This window comes from Propithecus coquereli, unplaced genomic scaffold (genome assembly GCF_000956105.1).
Source record: "Propithecus coquereli isolate 6110/MARCELLA unplaced genomic scaffold, Pcoq_1.0 Scaffold4, whole genome shotgun sequence".
Classification (NCBI taxonomy): Eukaryota; Metazoa; Chordata; class Mammalia; order Primates; family Indriidae; genus Propithecus; species Propithecus coquereli.
In genome coordinates this window covers 909,661-932,535 of record NW_012149729.1, presented here as the reverse complement: position 1 = coordinate 932,535, position 22,875 = coordinate 909,661, and the positions used below count along the sequence as shown (strand labels likewise).

General features: G+C 33.3%; 1 protein-coding gene across 1 annotated transcript in view; it reads right to left on the bottom strand.

The window, feature by feature from the left end:
* Positions 1–22,875, bottom strand: part of WASL (Wiskott-Aldrich syndrome-like) — a 70,698-nt gene that overhangs the window by 16,995 nt on the left and 30,828 nt on the right. The window contains exons 2-8 of the mRNA XM_012652789.1: positions 16,118–16,252; positions 13,757–13,843; positions 13,298–13,394; positions 9,874–9,897; positions 2,890–3,058; positions 2,169–2,211; positions 1,051–1,204 (exon numbers count right to left, since the gene is read on the bottom strand). Coding sequence (XP_012508243.1) covers positions 1,051–1,204; positions 2,169–2,211; positions 2,890–3,058; positions 9,874–9,897; positions 13,298–13,394; positions 13,757–13,843; positions 16,118–16,252 — 709 coding nt within the window. The remainder of the gene's footprint in view (positions 1–1,050; positions 1,205–2,168; positions 2,212–2,889; positions 3,059–9,873; positions 9,898–13,297; positions 13,395–13,756; positions 13,844–16,117; positions 16,253–22,875) is intronic.

Here is a 22,875-nt window from a genome sequence, read left to right as displayed (position 1 = left end):
CATCTACTTTGTTTTAAATTTAATAAAAAAAATCTAGTCCTAATTCTGTTTCAACTATTTATTAGTCCATGAGGAAAAAGTACTTATAAAATTTTCACTACCATTTTCCCCAAAACTGTCCTATTTAAGTCCAGTAATATTTTTCCCATCAGTACAAACAAACCTTGACTATGAGAAGTACAGAGTTTTTTAAGTTCAAAAACTTAAAATGGAAAAATTATTAAAACATTCATCTTCTGCAAGGATCAATAGTAAAAATATCTCAGGCATTTTCAGATAATATCAATAGCATCTTCAGAAGTGACACTAAATGTAGCACAAAATTTGTCTTATAAATCACAGAAATATTCTTGGTCTTAAAAGCATGAAAGTCTGAATGCAAAGTATTCAACTTAAAAATTTCTTATAAATTTAACTAAAGGACAATACACATTCCTTAGAGATCCCATTTTAATATTATGATTCTCTGACAAACCTCCTATCAGATCAAGTTCCTCTGAGGTGATTACATTAATGACAACTTTCAAAATTTATAAAATATTAATACTATTACCATTGTGTAAAGAAAAGAGTTAACATACAGCAAGCTTAAGGCAAACTGCTCTCCTTAGGCCTACTTGCAAGGTTGGCCCTTAGCTGATACCTGGAACTTGGATTTCAAAAGGGTTCCTACCATTCCTTAATAAAGTAGGCTCACTGTACCTAAACTGTTTGTGCTAACAATGTGGTTTACACAGAACACCTGTTTTCCTTCTGGGAGTCTGGAATCTTGGTATGTTTCTTATTCTAAAACAGAATATCTGGAAGATTTTGTATGGATTTTCATGAATTTAATAAAAGAATTTTTAATAACAAAACAAAACCTTGCCAAGTTTTTTTAGTTATACAAAAATAATGTAAGACATAGTATGATGGGCCACATAACTTGTCCATAAATTCAAACATTCTGCTCAAAGGTTCACGTGAATATACATAGCTGTCTTCCATTAAACTGACCTCAAAAGATTCAAAAGAAAAACAGACCAAAATGCCTAAATAGAAATAAGTTACCTTGCCTTCGTAGTTCATTTTTAACAGCTTCAACACCTCCTGTTTTTTCAATAAAGTCATATATAACTTTTGATGTTTCTCTGTCTTTAAGTTGTGCCTCTGAGATTCCACACATATCAAAAAGATTCTTCAATTCTGGATCCAAATTATTCAGCTACAACAGATAAAATAACTGCTAACTATAAAAAATCTATCCAATTTTCTAAAAATAAGTGTAATAAAAATTAATTCTCAGCTATATTCTTATGAAATTATTTTAAGTTTATAAACTTTAAACATGGCTATATTATTTATATGCTAACTAAACTTTCTTATTAAAAAAACTGAACAGATAAAAAGAATAGATTTTCTATTTTATCCTATTTCTTTTTCGTTCCCTGTCTTCAAAAAGAGGACATTTCACTGAGATTTCTACTAACCTATTCATGATTCAGACATCTCCAATGCTTATTTCACTTTGTCCTAAATAAGTTTATGCATAATCATGAAAAAACACAAAAAAGGTAAATCGATTAGAAAAATCTGAGGGCAAGGACCTCCCTATAATCCCAAGCACTTTGTATAGTGCCTAACGCAGAGAAGCACTCAATATGTTTGTGGAATTAAAAGTGTAGTTATAATAAAAATAACCAAAAGGATTTTTGACCCCAATCACAAATAGTATTTCTCTTCAAAAGTTTATCCAAACCCCGATTAACTTTTACCAGCAGTTTCACCTACCTTGGTCACAGTGCTATAAAATAATGTATGAAACTGCCAAAAAGGATAGGAGAATGAAAAGATCTAGATAATTCAACAACTGAATATTCAGAATTTGATTACACTACTTTCCAATAATTATCACTTAGCAGACATGACTTTCTTCTCTTGATTTTCAAAGCACAAGGATTTTACTTAAATAGTATATAAAGCCAAGGAATTCAAAAAATTTGTCTTTAGAGACTTAGCCATGAGTAATACTATGGTTTCAAACCTCAGTGGTATACATACATAAAACACAAGTACATTCATATAGACACTAAAATCCACAAAAATGAATAAATATAAAAATTTAAGATAGGCTAAAACATTCCCACATATTTAGAGTAATAATATACATGGCTTGAAAATATACTTACATCAAAGCCTGTATTTGGATCCCAACCAACATGTCCAATGTGCCTAAAGGAGAAAATAGAAAAATACAGAAAAATAAAATAATGGGCATTAAAACCATAATATATGTGAAATCCAATAAACATTTGGCTTTGAATTTTTAACTGGAACTAATAGCTTTCATAGATATAACCGTATTCTAGGAAAAACTATATACAAGGAGTCAGGGGACCACGATTCCAGCCCTGGCTCTGCTACTAATTCGATCTAAACATTTTTGCGTACTCTCTCTGAACATCTATTTCCTTAAGATCAAATTAGCAGAAGAATACAAATATTTTATATTTGAGAGGATAGGAGTTTTATAATGAGCTAATAAAATGATGCTTGAAATACGTTATATAAATACTAAAGGTTTTTCACTGCCTCTAGGAAATGCCTCTAGGCAATTTCCAAATATTATTTATAAAGCAAAGTAAGAAATCATTTTTGTCCAATAATTAGTTGAAGAAACTTTAATTTTTCTCTTCTCATGGGTAGAAGAGTAAATAAAGTGTAAGATTAAAAGAACATCTCCTGAGCAATTTGCCTTTTAAAAAATAACCAAAAAGTCCATAGTTAAAAATATACACAAGTGATGAATGTAAGCATCCTCCCAAAAAGAAAACAAAATTTTCTAACAAGTCAAGAGCAGCAATGAATACATCAAAAGTTAAGATAAGAACAACAAAAGAACTGTCTCACTGGAAATTGCTTGGTGTTCCAATATCTGCCTTGGTTAATCTCTTCTTTTTAGCTTTTCCTTTCTTCTTTTCTTTGGTATGAGAGATGTTGTTGACTTGTGGACCGTAAAATCTATTTGTTGTGATTTCTGGATTTTTTATGTCAACTGTAGCCATGGGTAGATTAGGACCTGCAAATAAAGCCAAAACAGGTTTAATTTAAAACTATAATTTGTTTATAAGTAATAATGTACTGCCTGAATTTCAAAAACTTCTAATAAATTCTTAAACACACTAGCATAGATGCATTATTTCAAAGCAAACTTGTATTTTTATAACATTAAATCTCATAAAGAATATGAACTTCCAACTACAGTTTCCATTTAATTGGTCTGATCTCTTAAATTTTAATTTTAATAGCCTCATACTCAACACCCTGCTCATTGGTCAAGTGGTATATATCATATAATAACAAGGATAAAGAAAGTATTAATTAAAGAAGCATCTACTTTGTTTTAAATTTAATAAAAAAAATCTAGTCCTAATTCTGTTTCAACTATTTATTAGTCCATGAGGAAAAAGTACTTATAAAATTTTCACTACCATTTTCCCCAAAACTGTCCTATTTAAGTCCAGTAATATTTTTCCCATCAGTACAAACAAACCTTGACTATGAGAAGTACAGAGTTTTTTAAGTTCAAAAACTTAAAATGGAAAAATTATTAAAACATTCATCTTCTGCAAGGATCAATAGTAAAAATATCTCAGGCATTTTCAGATAATATCAATAGCATCTTCAGAAGTGACACTAAATGTAGCACAAAATTTGTCTTATAAATCACAGAAATATTCTTGGTCTTAAAAGCATGAAAGTCTGAATGCAAAGTATTCAACTTAAAAATTTCTTATAAATTTAACTAAAGGACAATACACATTCCTTAGAGATCCCATTTTAATATTATGATTCTCTGACAAACCTCCTATCAGATCAAGTTCCTCTGAGGTGATTACATTAATGACAACTTTCAAAATTTATAAAATATTAATACTATTACCATTGTGTAAAGAAAAGAGTTAACATACAGCAAGCTTAAGGCAAACTGCTCTCCTTAGGCCTACTTGCAAGGTTGGCCCTTAGCTGATACCTGGAACTTGGATTTCAAAAGGGTTCCTACCATTCCTTAATAAAGTAGGCTCACTGTACCTAAACTGTTTGTGCTAACAATGTGGTTTACACAGAACACCTGTTTTCCTTCTGGGAGTCTGGAATCTTGGTATGTGCTAGGCAAAGGATACTTCCATGACTAGCCCCTAATAAAAACCCTTGGCACTAAGTCTCAAATGAGCTTTTCCTTTAAACATATTTCACATGTTGTCACAATTCATTACTGGAGGATTTAAACGCATCCTCTGTGACTACACTGGGAGAAGCTTGTGTGTGGTCGCCTATGAAATTCATCCCATGTCTCTTTCCCTTTGCTGATTGTGTTTTATATTTTTTCACTGTAATAAATCTTTGCAATGAGTACAACTATATACTGAGTCCTGTGAGTCCTTATGGTGAATCACAGCCATGCAGATGGTCTTGGAGACCCCCAACACAATCACAGAATAGCAAATAGAAATCTTACAAAGTTAATATTACATTAGGTGATTATTAAATGCCAATCAGACTCTAATTCTTCAATGATGTTAAAAATCTCAAATGTATCCTATTCATTAAAGTTATCCGAAAGAAAAATGTTTACCTACATGCGTAAATTATATATAACCTATTTTCTCTCAAGTCTACTATTAAAAATGAGACGGCTAGAACAAATTCATGAAAGCCATCTGTCACCTTATCAGACAAGTAAATAATCTGGAAAGATGAATATTTTTAATATCACCAAAATTCAGCTATTTCCCTTAATACTGAAAGCCTATTTACATATAAATATAGTATATAAAAGATCTAAATGTTTTATTTATAATTTCATTTAAAAATCCATGGGAAGTCGCTGATAGTGGCAAAAAATAATTCCTGGAAAAAAATGGAAGCTAGTGAATAATACGGACAAAATCACTAAAAGCTCTTTCAGTGTCAAGGAATAATCTGAGAATAACTGCATGAAGAAGTAAAGGTTAGTTAAATAGCACAGAATGATCTGAAGGGCTGATTAGATCAACAGGAGATTGAAACTTTAATTTTTCAAATTTGTTCAATTATCAGATTTTAGCATTTACTACAGTTTCACAAAATAAAGGACTTATTGAGAAAATCAAGAACTCAAGGGTTAGAGGTTGAACTGGGGTCACATTCATACCTTCACAGACTGATCTAGTGACCTATTTTTACTTCTTACTTCCCTTTCTGCCCTCTCTGTTCTTACAACGTATCTTTACTAGTCAGTAACAGCAACACCATCCACAATAAGATGCTATAAATTTCTATTTACTCTCTTATTGTTACATCTAATAAAATTTGAGAATTAAGATAGATTTAGAAGTATCAGAATTAAGCACTCTATTTATACCACCCTTTCCTGAAACAGGTGTTCAAATAGCAACTATAAGGAACAACCAGACATATTCACCAGTAAAAAACAAAACCAAAAAACCACCATCATTGGTTTTTAGGAAAAAACGACAAAAAATATTTTTTAAGCTGCTTTAGCTTATATAAAAGCAATCTATATTATACTATGGGTGATCTAAATGAAAACAAGAATTGGATTAAATTTAATGGTTTAAATTATACAAGCTAGTAAATTCTTTTCTGAAAAGTAAGTTAAGGTTCTTTCAAGCCTGATTTATAACTTACTAGAGAAAGTAATTCAGCTGTCTCTGAAGAAGGTTCAAGAATGAAGAGGACAGCAACAAAACATTAAGTGGTATGTATAATCAATAACAGTGTTTAACTCTACTGTAGTCTGACTGTGTTTCTCTTCTTCCCTCTCCCCCAAAATCAGGCATAGATATATTATTATGTATCTGCCATGCAGTTTATAAAGGCTTGGCATTACCTCTTTAGAATCATTACAGACAAATTCCATTAGTACTAGTTAAAACATTATTTAAATAAGTCTACATAGGAAAATTTAGATTATAGAGATGCATAAAGTTTACAATCAGAGGCAAAGGTGAACTCGGGTATCTTGGTTCCTAGCCCCTTACCCTTTCTATTAACTGTTCTACCTTTTACACAAAAGTCAAATTACAAAGTGATTGACAATGCTAACTTTACAAATGCCATAATACATTATTTCTTTAACAATTTATCAGTTCTCTCAGTTTGTAATTCAACAATTCATCACTCAATAAATATTTACTAACAATTTTTAGAATTTAGAAAAAAAGATTTTCTACACATCCAAGAGACTAGTTTCTTGGTCATTTCTGTTGACAACAGTTATTAAGAGTTTCAAGATGTTAGGAAATAAGTTTAAAATGGTATTCTAAAGCCTAATTAAATATCTATTTAAAAAATGACACACTGAAAAAAGTGATAACATGTTTAAGGCAAAGAATCATTTTGTAATAGTGTAAAGTTTATGAAAAATTTGGTAACAGATATGTACTCTCGAGTCATTTCTAGTAAAGTTTAATTATTCCATTTACAAAATTACACTCATCCTAAGAACACCTACCACCTACCTTGGTAGGTGTTTCCGCCCTCCTGAAAAAGAAGGGGGCTATTTTCCTTATTTTTCAAAAAACAAATGATAACTTATCTCCTTCTGATTAAGGACAACTGTCACAGGAAAAGGTTTTTAAATATTCTTATAAACTGACATTTCTAGTTAATTTTAAATCTAAAAGAACTCAAGTTTCCCATTAATTAAACAAAAAGCAGAGAACTCTCACCAAGGTAAAATAGTTGAGAAACAGGTGGCCCAGAGGCCTCTGATGTCAAACAGTCATGAAGCTGAGAACATATCATTGGAAAGCATATAAGCTAAAATATAAGACTGACCAATAAAGAAATTAAAGGGGTTAGTGAGGAAGATACTGAATTGCATTTTAGGAATATATGTAAATTCTACATAAATTGTCCTTTTAATAATTGCAATTTGAAAAGGTCTGGTAGACTGATAACCTAAATAAGGATCGGAGAAAAGGCACCTCTGTGGATACTGCAAACCATGGTTAAGGTGCCCACTGCCACCTAGTGGTAGTACACCAAATACAGTAATGCTGCCTCGAAAACAGTGGTCTCCACATAGTGGGGAGAGTAAAATAATCAATCGACTGCAAAGTAGGAAAAAATATTAAGACTTCCATTTTTTATTGTGTATGTAATATATTAATGCCATACTACATGTATATTTTATAAATAAATAAGTATACAAGTACTGGTAATATGCGCTGTATAATTTTGCTCTTTAATGACACTACTTAAAAAAAAAACCTCCCCATTTATTTAATGAAAAAAGGTTTGGGACCACTGCACCGAAAGATTAAAACTCTGTAACTAAAGATTTTTAAAAAACTAATAGCAATCTCAAAGAAAGAAATTTCATTTAATTTTAAGTGACTCTCTTAGTAGGGGGTAATAAAATTTTGAGATATCACTGTCACATAAAGAATTTTCAAATTCTACCCATTCATGAAAATTAGGTGCTTGTTTAGAAATATATCTTATATGCATTGAAAAAATGAAATGTTTTTAGAAAATAGCCTTCTGTATCCATGGGTTCTGCATCCATGGATTCAACCAACCATAGATCAAAAATGTTAAAAAAAAAAAAAAAAAGTAGTTGCACCAATACTGAACAAGTACAGACCTTTTTTTCTTGTGATTATTCCCTAACCAACATAGTGTAACAACTATTGACACAGCATTTACATTGTGTTAGGTATTATAAGTAATTTAGAGATGATTTAAAGTATACGAAGGATGTGCATAGGCTATATGCAAATACTATGCCATTTTATACCAGGGACATGAACATCGTGAATTTTGGTATCCACAGGAATCCTGAACCAATCCTCCACAGATACCAAGGAACAAGTATTTACATCCTTAATTTTAATTATATGATTTCTACAACATCTGTACTTAAAATCTTGGGTTACTTCCCCCCAAATTTTTAGACAGTACCACTAGAATTCCTTCCCTGTTGGTACTTAATACTGTACATGCTCACTGAACTCGATTTAATAAATTCAAAAAGAGGTTAAAATACTAGACACATATCAAGAAAAAATTCTAACACTACATTAAAAGTTCACAGATGAATGACTTGTGACTCAGCTGCTTCTACTTCTTTTGTCTCTGCCACTTACTAGCTATGTATCTTCAGACACGTTACTTAACCTCTCTAGGTCTCAGTTTATCCTTCAAGATCATCTTTAGGCATAGGGGTTAAGGGGCCAGGCTCTAGAGTTAGAAGATTTGAGACTGAATCCTGCTCCACCACTTACTAGTTATGTGACCTTGAGCAAGTTACCTATTTGTGCCTCACAGATGAGTTTACTCATCTATAAAATGGGGATAAAAGGAGCTACTTCAGAAGGCTGCCAAACAGCGCCTGGCAGGTAGTAAATGATCATTTAATAGTAGCTGCTATTATTATTGTTGTCATCATCTTCATCAGGATAACTAGTATTTATTAAGCACCATAAGCACTTTGATTACCTCATTTAATCCCATAGCAGCCCTATAAAGTAAGCATTAGTATTTCCATTTAAAAGAGAAAGTCAAAGTATATAATACTTGGCACATGGTAAGCACTACTGAAGGTGGTCATTTTAAAAAAATTAATAATAAGGTAAATAACCCAAAATTTAATACAGTGACATTTGGTCCATGTTTTTATGTCAGGAAAATAAATTTAAGGACAAAATCAGAAGGCAATATATAAGAAACAAACCCCAACAATCCCCAATAGTTGTCACAGATTTAGAACTTTGGGCTGGGCGCAGAGGCTCATGCTTATTATCTTAGCATTCCGGAAGGCCGAGGTGGGAGGAACCCTTGAGGTCAGGAGTTCAAGATCAGCCCAAACAAGACCGAGACCCCATCTCTACCAAAAATAGAAAAAATTAGCTGGGTGTGGTGGTGCACACCTGTAGTTCCAGGTACTCGGGGGCCTGAGGTAGGAGGATCGCTTGAGCCCGGGAGTTTGAGGTTGCAGTGATCTAGATAACGCCACTGCACTCTACCCAGGGTGACAGAGTGAGACTCCGTCTCAAAAAAAAAAAGAAGAACTTTGTGTTATGTAGTAAAGTTTTCCTTGAATAAAGATCTCAAGTTCTAATAAGAGGATCTGAGATGCTTTTAAAAAGAAGCAGCTTTATTTCTTATTATAATGAAAGTTCCTGGTGCAATGGTTCTTTACCTTCATAGTCAGGGACCCTTTTAAATGTGATGAAAGCCATGGATTCTTTCCAGAGAAAAGAACACAGATACTCATAAAATTTAGGACATAATTTCATGGAGAGTTTATGGAATTCAGGATGAAACCCATTGAAGACCTTATCTTTTACATCTTGGTATTCTGCTTTTACTCTCTGATATTAAATATTTAGAAAATGAATTCATAATACTTCAAGTGTTCATTATTAAGTTAAAGAACAGTATTACATGGAACTACGATTAGTTCTAAACACACTATTACAGTAAATTAAAGTATAAAATAACTATTTTGAAATAAGAAACAAGGATAAATCTTAAAGTAGGAAATCAACAAATATGTTAGACAAAATTTACTGCCTTTAGGGAAGATCTTAAGACCAGAATGTATAGTTTCCAAACTTAATCAACTGTGAATATAGAATTAAAATGTAAGTGTTAGTGATCTTCACCCTATGTATTCTTCCTTTATGCTATGAAAAAAAACCCCAAAGAACTGTATGTTTCCTAAGGCTCACTTATCATTAATTAATTTAAAATAAGAACACAAGAAACTATAGTATTTGCTCATAGATACTAAATATTAGGTATTAATGTATGGCACATGTTTCCATAAGAATTAAACTATAATCTAAAATCTTTTTGATCAACGATTGTCAAAGAGCTTACCATTTGGAGGGTCTCGTCTTTTCTCTGTCAGAAAATAAATTAGAAAACATTATTAGACATACGTAATACACCACCAACATAAAAACTGAATTCACTTAAACTCTTACTCCTAAATTGATGTACAGGTGATTAAGGAATACCGACATTTGGAAGAACTGACATTTAAGCAGAGATCTAAATAAAATGAGAAAGGGGACAATATATTCAAAGGCCCTAAGGAGGGCACAGCATCAAAGAACATTATGAAGACTAGACTGGTGTGAGCAAAGGACACAGTAAACGGAAACAAGTCAGAAAGAAAAGTCAAGGACTGGATCACGTAGGATCCTACAGTCTGTGGTTAAGTACTATAGATTTTATTCTGTATATGATAGGAAGCTCTTATAGGGTTTTGAATAGCGCAAGTGACATGATCTAATCTATGCTGTTAAAATTTTACTCTGGCTACTGTGTGGAAAAGAGACAATAGAAGGAATAAAGTGGCAGCAGGGAGACCACTCAGGGAGCTAGAGTGGTCGTCTAGATGACAGATCATAGAGGCTTGGATTAGGATGGTAGCAACAGAGGTGGTAAGAAATAATCAGATCCAGGACATAGTTTTGAAGGCAGAGCCAACAGGAATCACTGATAGGATTTATAAGGGATCATTGAAAGCCTGAGTGATGAGGTAGAGCAAATACCTTTTATTGAGACAGGAAAGGATAGAAGAGGAATAGGAACAGATCTGAGTGGTGCTGGGTTTGGGGATATAGACATAGATCAAGTGTTCTGACCAGACATGAAGTCTGAAGTCTATACTGCCCCCCAACTTGAGTAGACAGGGTCTGAAGGTCAGAGGAAAAGTCAGTACTGAAGATAACATTTTGGGAGTCATCAGCATACAGATGGTTTTTCAAAGTTATGGGACTGGACGAAAGCACAAAGGGGATGAGAATACCCAGAAAACCCTAGGCACTCGGACAGACCAGAAAAATACTCAAAAGCTACAGCCAATTAATTAGGTAGGAGGAAAACCAGAATGTCTATCAATTCATTGCATTCATATTCTTACACACCAGGTGTGCTCAGAACAAGACACTATTTTGGCTTTTAGAAAGTTCAAAAGTGGTTGAAGAATTTTAAATGTAACTTCCACATATTTTCTAATATAAAACTCTCTGAAATTATAAATAACTGATGCAGTAATTAGTTTATAAATAATCACAAACCAAAATCAATAGTACTTAACTGGTAGACAAATTAAAAATCCTAGCAATGGGATATATAAATGTATTACTCTATCTGAAGAACTGATAAAGTAACTTTCTTAAACATTTGAAGCCAGTCCTGCCTATGTCAATAAATGTCAAGTACCAATTTCCAAGGTGATGTTATCTCTGTACTCAGGGAGGAAATACTTTTTAAATTGGTGGATGACACAAAAATGGAAGCATAATAAGATAAATATCAAAGTTCAGACTATAATATAAATTCTAAGAAGCAATTACTTAGATTTATGACACCATCCTGGCTTGAAAGTGAAAAGAAGGGGAGGATTTGGTTGAACAAATCAGAACGGGAGCTAATGGTGGGAGGCATTTGCTAGAAATATTATCAGAACAGTGTTTAATCAAATTGAGGGATGTTTCAGTATCATAGTACTTAGACTACATATGGAGTACTGTGTTCAAATCTGAATACCATATTTTGAAAAAGATGTAAAAGCTATAGTGGATTCAGAGCATAGCATTTAGGATGATAAGACTATAAACTATATCATAGGAATATTTCAAGAAACTGGAACTGGTTAGACTAAAGAAGAGAAGAAATAAGGAGAATAGGATAGATGGCTCCCAATACTAAGTGGCTATTGTGAGGAAAAGAAAATAGACTAATTCTTTGTTGCTCCACAAGTTGGAATCCATGTGTCCAAGTTAACAAGAGGTGAAGATGGAGTTGACTCAGCATAAAGGGCTATCCAGTGATGACTCAGCTGTCTCCCTAATGTTATGATCTTTCTGTTGATGAAAGACTTTGCCTAGAAGTTTAAGAACTATATAAAACAAAATGCCTGTGCCAGGTGAAAGGCACCTTTAACTCGCCAATTTCAAAATCAATTATTTTATATTTTAAGAAGTATTTTTTACCCCTTTTTATATTGAAAATGTCACGTTTTGATTGAAAGGAGCCCCAGAGAGCCCTTGGCCTAGCACTATAGGATGCCATTGAAATAAGCAGTGAATTATTTCTAAAGTTGTGGTTTCAATACCATAGCATTAAATCCTTTCCTAGCATGGAATCCAGTGATAAATGTCCTCGGCCCCAAAAAGTAACAAAAAATAATAGGCTCTTAATAATTCTCCTATTCACTCACAATAAGTAGAATATAGTAGTAACATGGCAATAGTGAAGCAACAATTCAGTTCATTTGATTTTCATTTTTGCCTCACCTCTCTCTTGGAAACTTAATAAAATAACAATAAAGACATATAGAAGATGAATATATGCCTTTACATTGCTGTTTTCTGTGTCTGCCTTATCTTGCTTTAGTTCCTCTTACTGGTAAAGCACATCCTTGAATACAATGATCTTCAAACTGGGGTAACACATACCCCTGAAAGTGGAGAAAAACTTTTCAAGGAGTGCATGGGCCTGGCTAGTTTTAAGAGGATCTGTTTGCCAATCTCAACTCCCATATGTTCTCTCCTAAAACTGATCTGCTTAAGATGATAATTTTAGAGAGGTTCACCTTTCCTAATCAACCTCCACTTTAAAAGAGAAAAGCTTTATACACTATTATTGTTTAACAACAGTTCTACACCAATTAATTTAAAGCTCTACACTATCCTGCATTATTCTCTAATTGTTTTATATGTGTTAGAGTTGTCTCATGCACTAAACTAAGTTCCTTATGGTTTTATAGTATATAGCATTAGGGACAGAATAGACGGGTAATGTTTACGGATCTTGTTTGCAATTCTACTTATTTGCTTCTAAACTTGCCTAAAGTCTTTGTTGAGAAAGTATTAAATACTTTAAAATATGTAAGTTATAAATGATGCCATTAAAAATATAATTTAAGAATCGGTATACATGGAATTTTATCAACAAAAATGGTTACTAGGATGGGTCCTTCAGTGAATCTGAAAAAATTAGTTCTCAATAAAAATATCATTTCTTTTAAGGTAGGAACTATCACACTTTTTTTTTTATAAAGGGCCAGATAAGTAAATTTCAGGCTTTGAGGGCTATATAGGCTTTGTTGTCGCTATTGACTGTGTTGTGGCAAAAAAGTAGCCACAAGCAATGTAAACCAACGAATATAACTGCGTTTGGATAGAACTAATTACAAAAACAGGCCATGGACCACATTTGTCCTTTGAACTGTAGTTTGCTGTCCCATTTTAAGTAATTAATTTAAAAAAGGAAAAAAAGGGGAGGTTACCAGATTTCCTTTGTCGCCGGCCCAACAAGTCTGTAACTGCTTTTCGGAATTTTTTTGCTTCTTCTTCATTGGCAAAATTAAGGGCAACTTGACAAGTCTGAAATGTTTTCATACAAAAGGTGAAAGAACAAAAATGCATGAATTTAGCTTTATATAACAAAAGTGATGATGACCAACAGAAGTACATTTCTAAAGAAAAAGGCTGACTTTATTAGCAGACGTTATTTCATGATCTGAATAACTTCAGAAGGCAAAAAGCCTGGAGAACCTAAAATAAAAGACTACCAAGTTATCTATCACAGTAGACACTCAAATAATCAACTAAATACTTCATTTTCAGCAAAATAATAAAATAGTACATTGAATTTGATTTTTCGATAGGGCTCCATAAATAATTTGGATTAGAAAAGGCAAGCAAAGGAAAAATTAAACATGGCAATAAAGAAAAATATGACTTACATCTCCAGCAAAGGTATGAAAATATCCTCTAGGACTATTATATACAAAGTTATTGTATAGCTCTTGTTCCCACAATAGTTTCCCATCCTAGAAAAAAATAAAAATTAAAATAAGAACTACCAAAAAAAAACAAAAAACAAAAAAACCTCTAGGAAAACAAAGCAGAGGGCTCATATTGAGGAATTGTTTATATATATAAACAATAACTTTTATAAACACATATATTCCATATATGTATAATTAGCACCAGATAATTCAATCAGTAATTTCTTAATAACAAAACAGTAAACACCAGATAACGTTTCTTTTGTAAAACCTACATATCAAGCAAGTTTAATTCAGTATATTAAGATATAATCTCATTAGCCAAGCACTTCCAAATACAGTTACTTGGTCAAATACATAACCAGAGTAATTACTAGAGATCATCAATTTACGCAGAAGGTATAGGATACTTTTGTATATGCACTGATTACCAACGCATAATTCATTAACAGTATTCAGACCATATGCCATCAAATACTACAGGAATACATCATACTCTTTTCCTCAATTTTGTATTAATAGATGGAGGATGGTCAAATGTATCTTCTCTGTACTGCTCATTAACAATCTTCGAATTCTTAACTTTTACAGAGTTGCCTGCTAATTAAATGCTAGTATAAGTAGTATCAATCATGCTGCAGAAAGAGACTGATGATTAAAACACATCAATTTTAAACTATGGATAAGGGAGCCACAGATGATAGTCATATCGATCACCATAGTATAAAAAATATATTTAACTTTAATACCAAAGGTGGCTAATTGTGAGTGTTCATCAATGGTTAGAGAAATAAATGGTTAGAGAAACATAACCATTGCCCTATTCAGAAATGCGAGGTTCCATCTAGATCACAATTTTAAAATATGCACAATATAATGTACACACATTATGACCACTGTAATGGAATTCCTTTCTGAGTCTTAGTGAGGTTGTATTCGTGTTCCATTTCTAGTGCTTCTTATTGGTGATGAAAAATGCATCAAAGCACTTAGCCAACCATGCATGTGTTCTCCATCCTGCAGAATCACTACCACAATAAGCCACTGTTACTAAGAGGAGCATGCCATATCTCTCAGCTGTCCTGGGGTATGGGCAAGTAGTTATTAAGAAGCACTAATCAGCCAGGTTTGGTTGGCTCATGCCTATAATCTCTGCATTTTGGGAGGTCAAGGAAGGAGGATCACTTGAGGCCAGGAGTTGAAGACCAGTCTGGGCAACATAGTGAGATCCCATCTCTATCCTACCAAAAATAAATTAGCCCAGCGTGGTGGCATGCACCTGTAGTCCCAGCTGAGGGACTTGCGAGGCTGAGGTGGAGGATCCCTTGAGCCCAAAAGTTCAAGGCTGCATGCAGTGACCCATGGTCCCACCACCGTACTCTAGCCTGGGCTATAGAGCGACACTCTGTCTCTTAAAAAAAAAATGAAGCAGCAGAACTAATTTACAAAGTACAGTAACTTAAATCTTATTTAATCTTAATAAAATACTTGGTAACAGACCCAGATGGTCATCCCATTTCACAAATAAAGTAACTGGGGTCTGAGATGTAAAAATGTTTGACTATAATCTGTCTGACCATATTAGTGCCCAAGAATTCAAAAGCAGTTTTAGTGTTTGGTAATTAAAATCTCATTACACTTATTGCCACACATAAATATTAACCATGGAAACTTATCTACAGAAATTATTTAAAAGAACTAATGAAGACTTCACCTTAGCAAAATGGTAATTACTTTTACAATAACTATAAGAGATGAATACCTGAGAAAGGGTATCTAATCTATGACAATATCATTTATGATTGGGAGTGAGGGACATAAAGCTGTAAAAATCTGAATATACCTATTATGAGAAACAACATAAGGAAAAATGGGTAGCAAATACATTTTTATAAATACTGTATAATGCTTTAAACCTGGGCTAAATAACAGTACACACCAAGCTAATATATTCTTTTGTTGTTCCCTGAAAGGATTATGTATGCTATTCTATAATGGACAAGATGGAACAGAGTATCATTAGAAAAACAGAGAATGTGGAGAAAGCCCAAGACCTAAAGGCATAATTGTTTTAAAAATGAACTTTAATATGTAGTAGCAGTGGGAAGACAAAATAGGAAACCATTCAAGTTCTGGGTTAGGACACATTCCCATTTGGTCACATGTCCATACTTCAATATCTAAAACCAAGCTTCGTCCTTCTAATATAGTTTAATTTAAATATTACATACAGGATAAACAAATCTATAGTAAATTATAATTGAGGCAGAAAACCTAAACGCCTATAGTTTAAATTGAAAGCAAAACAAAACTCACCTTAATGTCAAATATTCTTAAAAAATAAGATCTCTGTGGATTGTCCTTAACAAGACAAGCAACACCACTGCATTTCTTCGACCACATACAGTTCCGATCTGCTGCATATAACTGTACTACTGCTGAAGACATAGTCTGCAAAATATAAAATTTATAACCATTACGTTCGAAATAATACTCAGATGACCACAGCCCCTGTTGATATCTTGACTGCAGCTACCCAGTTAAGCTGCTCCTGAATTCATGACCCACAGAAACAAAAAGATAATAACATTAATTGCTATTTTAAGCTACTACTTTCTGAAGTAATTTCTTATGTAGTAATTAATAATACAATAACCATATTCCAATCCAAGCAATTTGTGACTTCAAATCCTGTATTCTTACTCCTGTATATAGTTTCCCAATAAAGTGAACATTTAAGCAATGAAGTAGTAGTATTGGTAAAGGCTGACTTCCATAAAGCAGTTAATCACTTTAGTATAAGTCAAACTTGAAAGCAAGATTTATGGTTACTAATTATAGTGCTATATACTTTTAACATATTATCACCCTGGAAAGTAGATTATCATCTACCTTCTTTTTTAAAGATGGTAAAAGTGAGAGGAAAAAAGACTTTAAGTTATTTGCACAAGTGACCATACAGTTTGAAAACTATACTGATGTGAAAAATGATTTAAGTGATTACTGTCTTGATTTTACTGTCTCTAGGGTAGTACCTAGAGAACCCTTTCAAATGCACAGGACGGAAGCTAACTGATTACATGCACCTTAGGGCATTAGGGTTTTCCAGTATACCACTGCTGCCACCTTCCTCAAGACTGTATCATGAAACAATGGAAACTTCCATTCTAGTCTAAATTAAATTTCTATTATAACATTAGAATGTAACTATTTAGTCTTAGTTTCTGTAAAAGTGATACACACATTTACTGATAATAGCACTTAAAAAACCTGTGAAAGCAAAAATCATGTGTCCTGATCTAGTAACCTCATTCCTAAACTAGAAATTAAGGAAATAATTTAGAAGTTAAAATATCTGCATTTTAATGAAAATATAAAAATATTTCATATGGACACACATTAATTATGGTTTTTTAAATAGGAAGAAGAGAAATAACTAAAAATAGGAGCTGATTAAGTAATTATGGTACTTAGTTCAATGGAATTTGGGCTTTGTAATAAAAAATAGATCATATTAAGATTTGGAGATATGCAGTTTTAGGTTTACTTATCTATGACTTTGGTAAGGATTCTAAAGAAGTATAATATATACAAACCTTCTATAACAATACTAAAGTCAGAAATGTAAGATCAGTTTACTGTTAGGGATCAAAAGTTCATAAAGATTTGCCCAGATAACAGTGTTCAATGTACATTTTTACCTTTACAGACTAAATTCACCTTTGAATTTCGCACAGTCATGGGTACACAAAGAAGTAGGAAAATTTCCATAGGAGCCATTAAAAATTATGAAAACTTAGAAACATGAAAAATGTATATATTGAGACACTGGGTTTAAAAGAGGACACTGAAGAACACTGGTACACCTTTGCCCTGCTCAAAACATGCCTGCATTTTTCTGCAAGTGTACAATCTCAGGATGATAGTACCATAGGCTTCCTGCCCTCAGCATTGAAAACTTCAGAAAAATAGATTTTGCATGTATTATCCAAAGGTATCAAATACCAGGCTGAAAAATTCAAAATCAAGTGAAAAATTTGTTTTCTAATTAGAATTTATATCAATAAAAGCCTTTTTAGCATATAAGTGTCAAAATGCAATCATTTCTTAAAAGAAGAACAATTAGGAAACTAGATATGCCAAGATGAAGATCTAAAAATCTCCCTACTTTACTTTTTAACTAGAAAACAATAGCTTATGAACAAAAAATCTGTTGTTTAATAGAGTCTGAAATTTCATTATGAAAATCTCCTTGCCAAAGGACCAAATATTAACGTAATACATCGTGTGGATATATATGTGAACTTACGAAAAACAAAACAAAAAAATCCTAAATTAAAAATTCATATTTAAACATTTATATAAATTTAAAACAAATTCTTAAAACATCTGCTTAAGAAATATTCGTTTAATAATGCTACAATTTCCCACACAGACATGGTTTAGCATAATAAACTTTATTCTAAAACTGAAAACCTAACTATTCATAAGCAATTTTCAGTAACTGGATTTTTAAAAATTTGCTACAATCGTATCTAAGTGTATCTATTTCACTTTTTTCTTTAAACTGACAAAGTCTGAAAATGACATACCATAGCACCTTGTAAAGCCTTTTCTGATTAATTCAGAATTTTAAGAATAGCTGGCACACATTTAATACAGTATATAAATGCTAGACAATATGAAACAGTAACTATCCCTTAAACTCTAGATTGACAGTGGCTTAATTAAGTTTTTAAAAACACTCCTTCCATTCTTTTAAATTAATTACAGCTCATCAACTCCATTACTTCTTGTCTTTCATAATCAAGAAGATATTAATAAAAAACAACCTAACAACACATGCTTAGGAAGGGAAATCTATTTCTTATTAGCTCAATAATGTTAAGGTTAAAATTTGTTATTTAAAAGAAAAAAAGTACTGTATCAACTTTTGTAGAAATAGAACTTATCATATCTTATGTATTCCTGATATTTCACTACTGAGTAACTGCAATAACACATTCACCTTCCGAACTTTGATTGTCAAGGGCAGAAATAAGATAGGGGATGTATTCTGGGGAAATGAATTCCCTCCCACTGTCCTTCTGCGGGGCACTTCCACCTCCCTTGGGTTAACTTTGCACCAGTCAAGAAGTATTTCCCTGGCCGGGTGCAGTGGCTCACGCCTGTAATCCTAGCTCTCTGGGAGGCTGAGGCAGGTGGATTGTTTGAGCTCAGGAGTTCGAAACCAGCCTGAGCAAGAGCGAGACCCCGTCCCTACTAAAAATAGAAAGAAATTAATTGGACAACTAAAAATATATAGAAAAAATTAGCCGGGCATGGTGGCGCATGCCTGTAGTCCCAGCTACTCGGGCAGCTGAGGCAGGAGGATCGCTTGAGCCCAGGAGTTTGAGGTTGCTGTGAGCTAGGCTGACGCCACGGCACTCTAGCCCGGGCAACACAGTGAGACTCTGTCTCAAAAAAAAAAAAAAAAAGAACTATTTCCCTGATTCCTTAGGTTAAAATGTCTGCTTTTTTGTCAAGTTTCTAGAGTACTTTTTTGTGTATCTTCTGTTACTCTGTTCTTCACTGATCCTATTCTAAAATAGAATAATTCTTTTATTGATTTCTTACTCATTAAACAAACTGCAATTCCCTTAAGCACTTAAAATAGTTTGGTAAGCCTATGCTTTCACTCCACCTATAAGTTGACCCCAAGTAAACAATTATTTGTTAAATTGAAAATTGCATGTTCTGATTTTGATAATGATATTATGATAATAAGAGAATGACTTTGACTGTAGGATATATACCCCTAAATATTGTAAAGGGGCATTATGTCTACAACTCACTCTCAAGTTAGTCAGAAAAAAATAACATGCATGTATGCATGCATATCCACACACACACATATGGGGGAAGAAAGAGAGAGGAAGAGAAAGAGAGAGAGAGAGAGAGAGATCGAGATCCACAGTAAATGTTATAAACATTTGGCAAATCTGGATAAAGGATACACAGGAATTCTTTCTGCTGTATTTGCAATTTTTCTGTAAGTATGAAATTATTTCAAAATAAAAACTTTTAACAAGCACAAATGATTCATAAAAACTGTAGGACTCTTAGCCCTCTTTCACAGGCACGACAATCTTGAGAAGTCGGCTCTCTTCTCAGAGCCATTACTACCTCTGTATAGCTTAGCCACTGTAGCACCAACCCAAAACTAAGACTGCCACTTTCTCTGATTTCCTCTATACGTATAGTAACTTTGCTAAAAGGAGCTCCATCCTGAGTAAGACTTAACCCACGAACATCTAACACTTCTATTGTTTAAATTCCTTTCACATTTTCAGAACAACTACGTTATATAACAGGTCAGAATAAGAATTTTAGATCAGGAAAACAGGTGTTTCTTTAATTACAGAATAAGCAAATGACAGAGAAAAGACTGGAAAATACCAGGACTTATGGGTCACTGCTTTTAGTAATTTACCTCCTACAACAAATACTAAGATGACTTAATACTAAATAACTGTCTGTAATAATTATTTTAATAATCTAAAAAACATACAATGCTGTTAAAGAAAATATTTAAAGATATAGTTTAAAGAAATATCAAAATAAACTGAGTATGGGAAAAAAATCATAAGAATAAAGTCAAGTCTTTTCTAGGATCACTCTGGTCTAAATTAATAGTTAAATACTCCAACTTTTATATGTATGTACATGTCTGTGTGTGTACTTGGCCCCAATGTCCAAAAACTTATCTGTGAAAATCTACCCTAAGTTTCCTCATTACATAAAAGCTAAGCTCTAAATAAATACATTCCTAGATGCTCTGATGATATATTCATAGGAAATGACCCATTATTATACTAAATATAAAGTTGACCCTTGAACAACATGGGTTTTAATCGCATGGGTCCACTTATACGCGGACATTTTTTCAATAACCACCTGCCATATGGGTGGGTTCTACATCTGCAACCAAATGCCGCTCAAAAATAGAGTATATGGAGGGCCGACTTTTCATATTGCTGGGTTCTGCAGGACGGGAGTATGCATGGCTTTTGGTATCTACAAGCAGTCCGGGAACCAATCCCCTGTGGATACTGAGAGATGACTGTGAAATTTTAATCTATACATTATAGAAGGAAGTATAAAAGAAAAGAATTTGGTTGAATTCTTATCGTTAATTATGCATTGATTTCAGGCAATTTTCTAAATAATGAAAGCATGACAACGCCTCAGTTATATGTCAACCTCAAAAACCCAATACAGAAACTAGCAATTTAAAAAATGAAAACAATATATCTGGCAGTAAACAAGCAACTCCTGAGTGGTGAGTACCATTAAAAACTATCCAGGAAGAGAAAACATAAAAATTCACTTTGAAAAGGAGGGGTCTTATCACTTGGTGATTTCCAAAATGAGAAATAACCAGAAAAGGAAAGAGAAAACAAAACGTACAAACAAAACCAGTAGAGATTAAAGAAGAATACAGCAAAGACAGAAGACTCCACAAGAAATAGTTAATTTAAAAAAAAGCAAAGCTGGAGGAATGGAGGAGGAGGAGGAGGAGGAGGACAAAAGCAAAAAGTAACAAACAGAATCACAAGAGTGGTAAGAAATGGAGCCAAATAAAAACAGCTGCCATCTTAAGGACCAGTCTTTTCGATCTCAGTAGATTTTTAAGAAAACTATCATGCTAGACATATTTGTTCACCAAATGTTTATAAAGTACTTACTATGTACAAAGGACTGTGATAATTGGGGAATGAGGACAGGAATGAAAGTGGGGTCAAATACAAAAATGAATTAGACAGACAGGGTCCTTGAGAAACATGCAGTTTAATGAGCAGACAGGCATTAGTTACTATTACAAATGCTATAAAGGAAAAATCCAGTATGCAAGGAAAGTGTAAAACCTAAGTAGCGTAGGAAGGCTTCCCTAAATTGACATTTTACCTGAAGAATGAAAAGGGACGATTCAGATGAAGTAGGGAGGAAAGAGCATTCTAAGTAGTCACATCAACAGAGACCCTGCCACGGCAAAGTGCTAGGGAAGGTTTGGAAACTGTGCAGGGTAGGAGATACGAAAGAGAAGAGTGGCATGGGAAGAAGTTACGGACTTAATATTAAAGTAATATCAAACATAGCTCAACTCTGTGGTTTAAAGAGATAAACACTCATATACAGTTGGAAACCTTGACTGGGGAGAGATGTGGTACAATAGCATATTATTCCTATAATGGCCTTTAACCCAAGTTCTTATATATTCTCCACCCCTACCGATTCTGGATTTGTCCATGTGATTTGCTTTAACCAAAAGGACATCAGTAAATTTGCACATTGTGGCTTGCTTTCTTGAAACTGCAGCCCTAAAATGCGAAATCGAAGACCACATGGAGAGCAAGGCCCCAGCCCATTCCACCTATCCCTTCCGGGCCCAGTCCCCATTAGACGTGGTAGCTAAATCCAAGTGCAGGAGCAAGCCTAGGTGGCACCAGCAGACTAACCACATAATCACGAGAAATATGCTGATACTGCTTTAAGTCACAAAGTTAGGTGGTTTGTTTATAGCAATAGATAACAGACGTAGGGGATTATTTTAATATACTGAAAACATACGGCCCATAGTAGATGGTTCTAGCTTCTTCCTCCATTCCATTTTTACTGGACATGTGTTTAAAATTACAAGTTATCAAAATTTTTTAGTTACAAATCATAAAAGTCTTAGACCTCACTTTCATTACCACTGCATATTCTTTTTTGAACTATTTAAAAAATTATATACAAAAGTCATACTGAAAGGTGTGTGCTGGGTAGTAGGCTAGGCTCATTCACTAAGTCACAACCACACACTAATCTCATATGGTGCCTATGATTTAAATTCATACATCTAGAAAACTGTAAATTACTATGTGGCATAGATTGTTAGCATTACCTGCAAACAATTAAAATTACAGATGTTAAAACCACAAATCGCAAGGCTTATACCGTATTTTCCATAAGTTTCTACTTTAAGGATAGTCATATCCTTAAATAAAATAAAGGTTGAGAAGGATACTGATCTTACTATAGACTGGGTCATA